General features: G+C 42.2%; 2 protein-coding genes across 3 annotated transcripts in view; one reads left to right on the top strand and one right to left on the bottom strand.

Moving 5' to 3' along the window:
• The window catches only part of KCTD1 (potassium channel tetramerization domain containing 1), an 802,770-nt gene that overhangs the window by 268,828 nt on the left and 520,687 nt on the right, over nucleotides 1-13,255 (top strand). The window lies entirely within an intron of this gene.
• Nucleotides 1-13,255, bottom strand: part of TAF4B (TATA-box binding protein associated factor 4b) — a 111,590-nt gene that overhangs the window by 78,263 nt on the left and 20,072 nt on the right. Inside the window, exons 4-6 of the mRNA XM_049769555.1 lie at nucleotides 6,041-6,190; nucleotides 5,825-5,947; nucleotides 3,002-3,091 (exon numbers count right to left, since the gene is read on the bottom strand). Of these exons, the coding sequence (XP_049625512.1) occupies nucleotides 3,002-3,091; nucleotides 5,825-5,947; nucleotides 6,041-6,190 (363 nt within the window). The remainder of the gene's footprint in view (nucleotides 1-3,001; nucleotides 3,092-5,824; nucleotides 5,948-6,040; nucleotides 6,191-13,255) is intronic.

Raw genomic sequence — 13,255 nt, 5'->3', positions numbered from 1 at the left:
GGCTCTATGCCCAGAAATCACTCCTGGCAGGCTCGGAGGACTATATGGGATGTTGGAAATCAAACTCGGGTCCACCCTGGATTGTCCGCATGCAAGGCTGCATCCTACTGCTGTGCTATTGCTCCAGCCTTTCCTTTGATATTTCTTTTTTTGTTTGTTTGTTTGTTTTTTAGGTTTTTTGGGCCACACCCGGCGGTGCTCAGGGGTTACTCCTGGCTGTCTACTCAGAAATAGCTCCTGGCAGGCATGGGGGACCATATGGGACACTGGGATTCGAACCAACCACCTTTGGTTTTGGATCAGCTGCTTGCAAGGCAAACGCCGCTGTGCTGTCTCTCTGGGCCCTCTTTGATATTTCTTAATTAATTTTTTGTATGTGTGGTTCCAGAATCAGAACTCAGATCTAATACATACCAGAAAACCACTCTATTGCTGAGCTATATATCCCATTAAATTCTGACTGCACTTTAAGTTGATGCATATCTTTTTATATTTGAAAAAATAGTCAACCTAAAACTAAAGTTATGCCTTCTTATCCCTGGTTATTTCTGTTGCTGATGCGTGTGTGTGTGTGTGTGTGTGTGTGTGTGTGTGTGTGTGTGTGTGTGTGTGTGTGTGTGTGTTTAAAAATTTTTCCTTGCTTTGACCCTTACTTTTTGGTAGTTACCAGTGTTTTAAAATTTTTTCCTTGCTTTGACCCTTAAGTTACTGTCTTTATTATGAACAAATTAATTTACTCCCTCCCTTGCACTTATATACATATATTCTTTATTTTTGTTAATTAAAGAGACATTTTTTAATTAAAAAATGCTTTATTGGGGCTAGAGACATAAAACAGCAGGCAAGAGACCAAAGGGATAGCACAGCAGCAGGCAGGATGCTACCTTGCATATTGCTGACTCAGGTTCGATCCTCGGCATTCTATATAGTCTCCCAGCAATGCCAGGAATCATTCCTGACTGCAGAGTCCCCAAACCAAAAAATAAAAAATGTTAAGTTTCTTTTATTTATATTTTTGTTTTTGTTTTAGGGTCACATGTGGTGGCAATCAAGTTACTCCTGGCTCTGTGCTCAGAAATTACTCCTGGCGGTGCTTAGGAGAACATATGAGATGCCAGATATTGATATTGATATTGATATGCCAGATATTGCAGGTTAGCCACATGCAAGGAAAACATCTTACCCACTGTGCTATTATTCTAGCCCCATACTTTTTTGTTTGTTTGTTTGATTTTTGTTTTTTTGGGCCACACCCGGCGGTGCTCAGGGGTTACACTCCTGGCTGTCTGCTCAGAAATAGCTCCTGGCAGGCACGGGGGACCATATGGGACACCGGGATTCAAACCAACCACCTTAGGTCCTGGATCGGCTGCTTGCAAGGCAATCGCCACTGTGCTATCTCTCCGGGCCCTCTAGCCCCATACTTGTATTGTATTTTTTTTTTTTTTTTTTGGTTTTTGGGCCACACCCATTTGACGCTCAGGGGTTACTCCTGGCTATGCGCTCAGAAATCGCCCCTGGCTTGGGGGGACCATATGGGACGCCGGGGGATCGAACCGCGGTCCATCCTACGCTAGGAGGTAGACACCTTACCTCTAGCGCCACCTTCCCGGCCCCTCTAGCCCCATACTTAAGGTAACTAAAACCACTCTCCCTATGAAGACTTTTCCATCTCCAATGGCAAGCCAAAAATTGGGGGAGTTGGGGCCGGGCGGTGGCGCTGGAGGTAAGGTGCCTGCCTTGCCTGCGCTAGCCTAGGACGGACCGCGGTTCGATCCCGCGGTTCGATCCCCCGGCGTCCCATATGGTCCCCCAAGAAGCCAGGAGCAACTTCTGAGCGCATAGCCAGGAGTAACCCCTGAGCGTCACAGGGTGTGACTCAAAAACCAAAAAAAAAAAAAAAAAAAAAAAAAAATTGGGGGAGTGAATGTGGCACCCACATCTGACAAGACTCAGATTACTCCTGGATCTGTGCTCAGTGATCACTCCTGGCAGGGCTTGGGGAGACATATTGGGGTGTGTGCTGAAATCAAGTCTGTGATGGTTGTATGCAAGGCAAATACCCTACCGACTGTAGTATTGCTCCAGACTCCAAGCCAAATTTTTCTAAAGGCAATTTCCTCATTCCATTATTTCAAAACTTATGGGAAAGAAACCAGAATGGTAACAGTGGTAGGGCATCTGCCTTGCATATAGCCAACTCAGGCCGGACCTGGGTTCGATCTTCAGCTTCCCATATTGTTCCCAAGCCTGCATGCAAAAGATGCTCATTCCACTGAGCTGCCTCTTATCACTTCCAAATTTTTGTTTACAAAGTTATTGTTCTCCATCAAATTTTATTTGATTCAGTAACTCAAAGAAAAATATGTCTATTAACATATAAATATTAACAGCATTTCCACTAATTGGCAGTATAAAGCTTATTATTCTAACAAAGTATGAGTCATTAGAACAAGCCTGAAAATCTTATATCTATATATTAAGAATGGAAGGTTGAAGGTTCTGGTCTCAATGCTCAGGAATAAGTTCTAGTGGTATTCTGTATGTGTGTGTATGTGTGTGTTTGTGTGTGTGTTGGTATGTGTTTGTGTGTGGTGGGGTGGGGTGTGTGTGTGTGGGGTGTGGGATGTGTGTGTGTGTGTGTGTGTGTGGGATTCTCTCATTCTCTCAGCGGGTATATGGTGTCTCTCTCTCTTTCTCTCCCCCCCTCTCTGTCTCTGTCTCTGTCTCTGTCTCTCTCTTTCTCTCTCACCCCTCAGAAATCTCTTCTCCTGGGATAGAGAGACCATATGGGGTGCTGGGGATCAAAACTTGGTCAGACACATGCAAGACAGCACCCTCCTGTGCTATTGTTACAGCCCCAGTGAATATTTTTTTACAGACTGCAACAGTATCTTATTTTATTAGTATCTTCACATGAAATTGCTGTTAAATTGAAATTGTCATGGTTTAAATAAAATAATCAAACACAAATATTTTTGAAAGTAACACACAACAATACCTTAAGAAAAGGAACAAGATGAGGCTGAGGTGAAGACTTGAGTTCAATGTACAGTTGTCTAGTAAATTCTTCTGCTTCAATTTTTGCATCCTAAAGAATGAGAGAAAGAAACACTTTTAAATATATAAATATTTTTAAAGTATGTCAGTCATGTTTATAAGTAAAGACAGTGTCCACTATTTAATATCCTTTGGAAATGTGCTGCCCTATCTCCCCTCCCACTCCCATTTAATTTTTTTGTTCTGGCATGCCAAACTTTTCACATCATTAGGGTCAAAGATGCAGTAGGAAGGTGCTTGCCTTGCATATGGTTCTCTAAGCACTGCTAGGAGTGATTCCTCGGAACAGAGTAGAAGAAATCCAGAAGCACAGGCTCTGTGACTCCAAAACAACAACAAAACTACTCCAGTAAGCCAGGGTAAGAGGACATGGCTTAGTGATAGAGTAGATTCCTGTATTAGACTCTGGGTCTGATGAGCAGAATTTACAGAGAATCCCCTTATCAAAAAGAACAAATACCTGGCTGAATGCATGAGTAAATAATATTTTAGTCTCTTAATTAAGTGTGGAATCTGAGATAGGTACAGAAGATAGGAGACTTGTCTTATACATGGCAACAGGTTCAATCCCAGTTATTAAACATGGTCCCTCAAGTACCTCAGGATCACTCTTGAACACAGAGCCAGGGATAGTACCACAGTTGGTCCACCCACCTCCCATCACAAACTCAAGAGAAGGCCTAAGCAGCAGAATAACATAAGCTGAGAAAAAGATCAAAGGGGGGTCAGGATGAGATGCAGGAAACCTCTAAAAGATAGAAAAAAGTCTGAGGGGCCGAGAGATAGCATGGAGGTAAGGCATTTGCCTTGCATGCAGAAGGACAGTGGTTCAAATCCCGGCATCCCATATGGTTCCCCAAGCCTGTCAGGAGTGATTTCTGAGCCTAGTAGAGCCAGGAGTAAACCCTGAACGCTGCCAGGTGTAATCCAACCCCCCCCCCAAAAGTCTGAAAACCAACTTTGGATTCTTGCACATGCAAAAACATGTGTGTCCTTAACTGGTTCCTTTAATCACTTCTTTAAGAAAGTACAAGCATTAGAGGCCGGTGAGGTGGCGCTAGAGGTAAAGTGTCTGCCTTGCAAGCACTAGCCAAGGAAGGACCGCTGTGCGATCCCCCGGCGTCCCATATGGTCCCCCCAAGTCAGGGGCAATTTCTGAGCGCCAAACAGGTGTGGCCCCAAAATCCAAAAAAAAAAAAAGAAAAAAGAAGAAAGTAGAAGCACACCATATTGTAAATTTATTATATTTTACATTCTGCTTTCTAGTAAATTATCTTTATAAACTTAAAAAAATGGCTCCCTCCCCCCCCCCAAAAAGCTGGAGAGATAGCACAGCGGTGTTTGCCTTGCAAGCAGCTGATCTGGGACCTAAGGTGGTTGGTTTGAGTACAGGCATCCCATATGGTCCCCCGTGCCTGCCAGGAGCTATTTCTGAGCAGATAGCCAGGAGTGACCCCTGAGCACTGCCGGGTGTGGCCCAAAAACCAAAAAAAAAAAAAAAAGGCTTCAAGGGCTGGAACAATAGCACAATAGGTAGTGTGCTTGCCTTCCACAAAGTCAACCCAGATTTAATCCCCAGCATCCCATTATAATCTGTTAGGTTACATTTTATTTTACCTAAAATAAAGATCATCCCTGGTTCTTTTGTATGTTTGTTTACAACTTGGATTTACATCAAAACAGAGATTGTCTTACTAGTAAACTTGGGTGGGACTGGCTCAGGATAGCCTGAGCTATTTGTTTTACTGCCCGACTCAGGAGTGGTCTCTGTACTCAATAAAAACAGCAGTTCTGGCAGGCAGCTTGCTCTCCATTCGAGGTAGCAGAGTGCCAGACTACAAGTGTATCACCCTCAGCCTGGTTTTATGTGCGACCCTGATTCAGACTCATTAACCTTGGTTTGGAGATAAGCTACAGTGATGATAGATATGCTATGGTGATTTTCCAATGTGCACTATACCCACCAGGAGTGATCCCTGAACATAGAGCCAGGAGTAAGCCCTAAGCACTGCCAGGAGTGACCCCAAAATACAAAATTATAATAACAAAGGATTAAGAAAAAAGTAAAAGCAGGGGCCGGGTGGTGGCGCTAGAGGTAAGGTGCCTGCTTTGCCTGTGCTAGCCTTGGATGAACCGCGGTTCGATCCCCGGGTTTCCCATATGGTCCCCCAAGCCAGGAGCGACTTCTGAGCGCATAGCCAGGAGTACAGGAGTAACCCCTGAGTGTTACTGGGTGTGGCCCAAAAACCAAAAAAAAAAAAAAAAAGTAAAAGCAAAGACTAGAGACAAGTGTGCAGGGGTATGGTAAGATGCTTGATACCATCAATACCAATCTGCTCTCCAATAGCACATAATGGCCCCCACGTACCACTAACTTAAATTCCTGAGCTTAAATGATATCTAGATCAGGGGCCGGTGAGGTGGTGCTAGAGGTAAGGTGTCTGCCTTGCAAGGACTAGCCAAGGAAGGACCTTGGTTCTATCCCCCGGCATCCCATATGGTCCCCCTAAGCCAGGGGCAATTTCTGAGCGCTTAGCCAGGAGTAACCCCTGAGCATCAAATGGGTGTAACCCAAAAAACAAAAAAAAAAACAAACAAACAAAAAAGATATCTAGATCCTCTAAGTATGCCCCAACTCGTCCCCATACTCTAAGTAACAAAATTTATCAAAAAGGTATCTAAAATCTTATAAAATATTTTTACCCATTTATAATATTTTTAGTGGATTCTTACAGAGATTGTGAGTTTAATAGTGCTAACTTACCAGAAGTTGTTCCACCAGTTTCTTTACACTCTTCCCCATTTCTGGAGACTGTGACCCACTACATGCCAGTTTTATTAACATTGCAAGAAAGTTCTTACATTTCTTCACATTTTCTAGCATTGTCTAATATCAAAATACAAACACAAAATGTTAGAAAATCAAATGCACGAAAATTTGTAAAGAGTGTTTTTATGTGAGGTAAAAATGAGAGCTCACCGGAGAAAGATTAATCTGAGCAGTTGTTTTGACCTTGGGCTCATTTGCATTTATGGATGATACTCCCAAACTTGAGGACTTCAGGTTTGTTACAGTCATCAATGGTTTTATAGGTGTAACTGTGACAACACTGGTCGACATTGCTGCTGTCTGAAATGAAAAGTGGTGTATATTTAGATATAAGGTCAAATGATATATTATCATAGTAGGCCCCTCACTTCACATATATTAGTCTATAAATGGATCTTAACATCGTCATTTTATATCATTCTCTACTCTAATCTAAAGAAATATAACAAAGTTAATGAAAACTTGAGACCTGGGTTTCATTTTCACCTACTTTGCCTACTTTTCATGGATATCAACTGAAAATTAACCTGAAATAACTTAAAGTTCCAAACCTATTATTCCTGTCTATAAAAACCAAGGATAGCAATGGTAACTACTATCCTCATTCCCATTATCAATACTTTTTCAAAAAATTCTTGCACTAGCAAGTCATTATATAAAAACACAAAACTTTCCATCGTTGAGGTTGGACTATGGTGTCTGCCATGCATGTGACTGATAGATATATGTTTGATTCCCAGAATCTCATATGGTGCCCAAGGCAGTAAGTATAGAGCCAGGAATAACTCCCAGCAGCACCAGTTAAAGCCACAAAACAACAACCAAACCAACCTTCCTATTGTTATTTTTCTCAGAAGTTAAACAAGTATACTAATTATATTTTGATAAGCTGACTAATATAAAAATATGTAAAATGTGATAACTTTCATATTAAAAAGAAAACTTTCTTTCACCTACTAAAATTAAATATGAGTATAGCACCACCTACAGGATTAAAAATTTAATACAATATAACCACAGTGAAATATAGCAACCCTTATTTTAAAAACAGTAAATATTAAAGATAAGAAAAGTTGGGAGGGGGCGGAGAGGCAGGGTGTTTGCCTTGCATGTAAAAGGACAGTGGTTCGAATCCCGGCTTCCCATATGGTCCCCCAAGATTGCCAGGAGTGATTTCTGAGAGTAGAACCAGGAGTAACCCCTGAGCGCTGTATGACCCAAAAAAGCAAAAAAAAAGTTGGGAGTTAAAGAGAATATTACTATTCTCTCACACATAGTGTTTTAAAGGCTGAAGACAATGTCACAATTGCTATAATCTTCAAGAAAATTTCAACAGTTAAAAGGTGAATTTTAATTACAATAAAGATTTCCCACTTTATGAATATTGGGAGTATGTATTAGATAAGTGCCTTTAGAAAAAATATATACATATATATATATATATATGTATATATATATATATATATTGGGTTTTGGGTCACACCGGGCAGCATTCAGGGGTTACTCCTGGCTCTATGCTCAAGAAATAGCTCCTGGCAGGCTCGGGGGGGACCATATGAGATGCCAGGCTTCGAACTACCATCCTTCTGCATGCAAGGCAAATGGCCTACTTCATGCTATCTCTCCAGCTCCTACAAAATCATTTTTAACCCATAATATAAGATTAATACACAAAGACAATAGAAACAATGGGCAGAAAGTGAAATTAAGATAGAAAAGTACAGGGCCCGGAGAGATAGCACAGCGGCGTTTGCCTTGCAAGCAGCAGATCCAGGACCAAAGGTGGTTGGTTCGAATCCCGGTGTCCCATATGGTCCCCCGTGCCTGCCAGGAGCTATTTCTAAGCAGACAGCCAGGAGGAACCCCTAAGCAACGCCGGGTATGGCCCAAAAACCAAAAAAAAAAAAAGATAAAAAAGTACCACTATGTAATCACTCTGGACAAGAACTGGGAAGGAAGTAAAGTGATATGCATGACAAGCCCCTTCAGCAACAGTACTGCAAATCACAGCGCCTGAAATGAAAACGATATAGAAAGTGAGGCAGACTGGGGATTTGAGCAGTGGGAGGGTAACTGTGGAAATTGGTGATGGGAAAGGTGGGTGAAAAATGGTGAAAGGATGGGTGTTGGAACACTGTAAAATCAAATCTCAACTATCAACAACCTTTTAACCCTGTATCTCAAGGTAATATAATATTTAATATTTCTAGGAAGGGGGGGCCCAGAGAGATAGCACAGTGCCGTTTGCCTTGCAAGCAGCCGATCCAGACCAAAGGTGGTTGGTTCGAATCCCAGTGTCCCATATGGTCCCCCGTGCCTGCCAGGAGCTATTTCTGAGCAGACAGCCAGGAGTAACCCCTGAGCACCGCCGGGTGTAGCCCAAAGACAAAAACAAAAACAAAATATTTCTAGGAAGGGGGTGTATGTTTTTAATTCAAAGATCATTTTTAACCCACAACATTTAACACATTCTATTTTTTTTTTGAACATGGGCAGGACACAACTACTGTGTTTGGAGACTATTCCCATTTCTATTCTCAGGAGTCCCTCTTGACAATGCTCAGGGGATAATGAGGTACCAAGGACTGAACTCATGCCTTATATGTGTTCCACCTGTTGAGCTGTCAGGCTGCTGAATTTATCTTGTGATTCCACAGCATAAAGGCTTTTAACAAGGAAATGTACAGTTTTGAGGGTAACAATAAAAAATTTTAAATACCAATTAAGGGGCCAGAATGTCATAAACTGCACCTAAATTAATACAATTTTATTAAATACAAACATATCTGTAAGGCATCAGTGAAATAAAGTCTCCTTCCTGCTTTTTTTTTTTATTTTATTTTAAATATATTTGTATTTTGGAGGGCTCTCAGGAGGTCTGGGACACCACCAGTGATTGATTCCTGGTCAATCTGGGTAGCAGTTCAGCACAAGGACCCAAGGATTCAATACTGCTTTGGCCCTCTAACATCAGAACTACCTGGGCCCGGAGAGATAGCACAGCGGCGTTTGCCTTGCAAGCAGCCAATCCAGGACCAAAGGTGGTTGGTTCGAATCCCGGTGTCCCATATGGTCCCCCGTGCCTGCCAGGAGCTATTTCTGAGCAGACAGCCAGGAGTAACCCCTGAGCACCGCCGGGTGTGACCCAAAAAAAAAAAAACTACCTGGGTCACTTCAGTACTGCTGGAGGCCTCCAGGGCCACACTCAGAAATGCTCAGGAGACAATGTTGGGGGACCATGTGCTCGTCAAGAATTTAACTCAGAGGCCGGGCGGTGGCGCTAAAGGTAAGGTGCCTGCCTTGCCTGCGCTAGCCTTGGACGGACCGCGGTTCGATCCCCAGGTGTCCCATATGGCCCCCCAAGCCAGGAGCAACTTCTAAGCACATAGCCAGGAGTAACCCCTGAGCGTTACTGGGTGTGGCCCAAAAACCAAAAAAAAAAAAAAAAAGAATTTAACTCAGGGGCCGGGAAGGTGGCGCTAGAGGTAAGGTGTCTGCCTTACAAGCGCTAGCCAAGGACCGCGGTTCGATCCCCCAGCGTCCCATATGGTCCCCCCCAAGCCAGGGGCGATTTCTGAGCACATAGCCAGGAGTAACCCCTGAGCGTCAAACAGGTGTGGCCCAAAAACAAAAACAAACAAACAAAAAAAAGAATTTAACTCAGATAAACTGCATTTCAATGAGGATCATTTTCTATACCTACTTAAAAATATTAATTCTAGAGGGCTGGAGGGATAGCATGAAGGTAGAGCATTTGCCTTGCATACAGAAGGACGGTGGTTCGAATCCTGGCATCCGATATGGTCCCCAGAGCCTGCCAGGAGCGATATCTGAGTGTAGAGCCAGGAGTAACACCTCTGAGCGCTGCTGGGTGTGACCCAAAACCAAAACAAAAATTAATTCTAAACAAGAGAAACTGATGACTCAATGGTAAAAGTTCATAGACAACAGAAAAAATCCTTTTGGGGACAGAGATAGCTAGCTTAACAGGATGAGTGTATGCTTTGCAATCAGGAAGCCAAGGTTCAATCTCCAATAACTACACATGGTCTCCCCAGCACAAACCCAGAGTAGCCCCTGAACCCTCCTAGAGACACCGCCAAAACAAAAATGTATAAAACAATAATTGAATGACAGTAGATGATAGATGATGATGAAGATAGATAGATATAAATAGATAGATAGATAGATAAGATAGATGATAGATATAGACAGACAGACAGACAGACAGATAGATAAGATAGATGATAGACAGACAGACAGACAGACAGACAGACAGACAGACAGACAGACAGACAGATAGATAGATAGATAGATAGATAGATAGATAGATAGATAGATAGATAGATAATTTTTTGCTTTTGGGACCATACCTGGCAGTGCTCACGGGACCATATGGGCTGCTGGGGATTGATTCCTACATGTAGGACAAGCACCCTACCCATGGTACAATCACTCTGGACCCCTGAATTGTAAATTCTTGAACTATAATACACTCCTATTGTCTTACCATTCCCATAAATGAACTGTGAATACCCCATTCAGGTGATCAAGTGCTGGTCTGAATCATAAGTTTCCCCTTTCCATCCATCCTCACCTACAAATTACTGAAATTGAAACACATGTGCAATCCCTTCACACCTTTTGCTTCTATTCTCTATCTTTCTTGACCCTCCATACAGACATTTCACCCAAGACTTCACTCCTTTAGTTCCCCACCAATTTATCTAAACTAGCTATCTTGATTTTTCTCTGATATGATCCCTTGCATAGCTTGTACCTCCCTTTTACACCACCTGTAAGTACAAGTCTTTCACTTCTGTACACCTCTGTAGTGGCATTCCATGTGCATACCTGACTTATAAGTATAAATACCCACAAAGAGCTGGAGTGATATCACAGTGGGTAAGGCATTTGCCTTGCATGCAGCCAACCCAGGTTTAATCCCCAGCATCCCATATAGTCCCAAGTCTACCAGGAGTAATTTCTGAGCACAAAGCCAGGAATAACCCAAGTACTGCCAGGTGTGGCCCCAAAACACAACACAACACACACACACACACACAAAACCAGTTTACTGGGCCAGAGCAATAGTACTGCGGGTAGGGCACTTGTCTTGCATCTAGCAGAGCCAGGTTCAGTCCCTAGGATCCCATATGATCCTTCCAGAGCCCAGGAGGAGAGAGATTCCTGAGTGCAAAATGAGGAGTAACTCCTTAGCATTGATGGGTGTGGCCCAAAATCCAAAAAACGAACCAAAAAAAACCACTTTAAGTAATTATTTCTCATAAAGCAATAGTAAGATTTAGTTGGCTTAATAATCATCTTAGAATTTATTTAAAGTTTGGACAGAGTACAGAGGCAGGAGTAACTCCTAAACATCAATGGGTAAAGCCCCAAAACAAAATAAATTTTAAAGTCATATAGAGACCTTGGCTTAAATTCCTCTACACATTGGCAGAAATTACTCAAGTTTTTCAACCTCTCTACACTTACTTTTAAAGTACTTATGTTCATGAGCCAGGGCAATAACACTGCGGGTAGGGTGTTTGCCTTGCACGTGGCTGACCAAGGTTCAATCCCCGGGATTCCCCCCCCCCCGCCCCAAAACTACCAGGAGTGATTCCTGAGCACCAAGTGTGGCCCATAAACCAAAAAAAAAAAAAAGAATATTAGGGCCCGGAGAGATAGCACAGTGGTGTTTGCCTTGCAAGCAGCCGATCCAGGACCAAAGGTGGTTGGTTCGAATCCCGGTGTCCCATATGGTCCCCCGTGCCTGCCAGGAGCTATTTCTGAGCAGACAGCCAGGAGTAACCCCTGAGCACCACCGGGTGTGGCCCAAAAACAAAAAAAAAAAAAAAAGAATATTAGATGTTCAATAATAGTAACTTCTATTAAAGGACAAAAACAACTGAAAATCTGTTGCATTGCTCATCACCTCTGCTAGAGGAAAATAATAAGAATGCTGTAATTAACTATATTTTGGAACATCAATAGAGGATTTCAACTACAAGTTATATGACATACTCCAAAAGATCTATTCTCTATATGGCAAAGGATGTCTATGAGTAATACATAACCAAGTTATCTACTGATTGTACCATATAGGGCAATGGTTTTCAACCACCATTGACTGGTGATAGTCCACAGGTATAGAAATGTTTAAAAAAAAAATACTAGTTAAAAAAAAATACTGGGTCCTGAGAGATAGCACAGTGGCGTTTGCCTTGCAAGCAGCCGAACCAGGACCTAAGGTGGTTGGTTCGAATCCTGGTGTCCCATAAGGTCCCCCGTGCCTGCCAGGAGCTATTTCTGAGCAGACAGCCAAGAGTAACCCCTGAGCCTTGCCGGGTGTGGCCCAAAAACAAACAAACAAAAAAAATACTGGTTATGGGGCCTGAGCAGGTAGGGCATTTGCCTTGTACATGGCCAACTCAGATGTTATCCCCAGCATCCCATGTAGTTCCCCCAACCCACCAGAAGTAGAGAGCCAAGAATAATACCTGAGCACTGCTAGGTGTGGCCCAAGACAAACAAACAAAAAATAAATAAAGAACTGTACTGCTTCTAACTATGGGTCTGTGGAACAATATGCAGGTAAAAATTGGTTTTCAGATATAACAAAGTTGAAACCAGTAGCAAAAGCTATGACTCAGAAACAGCCAACTTAGTAAAATGTTAGAACAGATTACAAAAGGTTGAGGTGGAGTATAAACATTATAAAGTAACATTATAAAGATAGAATTCCATCCTTATCCCCTAAGAGTCAGTAGTTACAGAGTACAAAAGTATTTCAAAATGTCAAATACAAAAATAACTAAAAAATCAAGGAAACTAAAGATAAATAAATCAATTTACCACCATCCTCAAAGACCTTCTGGGAATGCATACTTTCCAATTCTACCCATAAGGACAAAAGCCTGTATTATATATATTATACCATAAATATACCTATAAACAAGTTCTATCACTGCCTCCTAAAGCACATCAGGTTCCCTGTGCCCAAGGTCCAAAAGCAAAGAGATCAGGTATCAACATGACAGGGTTAATTGGGTTAGGTATGGTTACTATTATATAAGAAGAGGAATATGTATGGTGAATCCAGTGGCCCACTAGGTGCTCCTTGGCATTTCCTTACCCTATTATAATGATAAAATTACAAATGGGTAGAGTGCTTGCCTCACATGTAGCTGACCTGGGTTAAACTCTGGTATCAAATATGGTTCCCTGAGTGCAGGGTCAGGAAAAACACCCAAGTACCACTGGGTGTGACCCAAAAAACAAATAAAAGAGATAAATGAACAAATTCAGCAATTCTTTTTCTCTTTGTTTGTTTTTTGTTTTTGTGGAACTAGAGATCAAACC

This window comes from Suncus etruscus, chromosome 3, assembly GCF_024139225.1.
Source record: "Suncus etruscus isolate mSunEtr1 chromosome 3, mSunEtr1.pri.cur, whole genome shotgun sequence".
NCBI classification, from domain to species: Eukaryota; Metazoa; Chordata; class Mammalia; order Eulipotyphla; family Soricidae; genus Suncus; species Suncus etruscus.
Note: the sequence above shows the minus strand (reverse complement) of the source record. Positions and strands in the feature narration are given on the sequence as shown.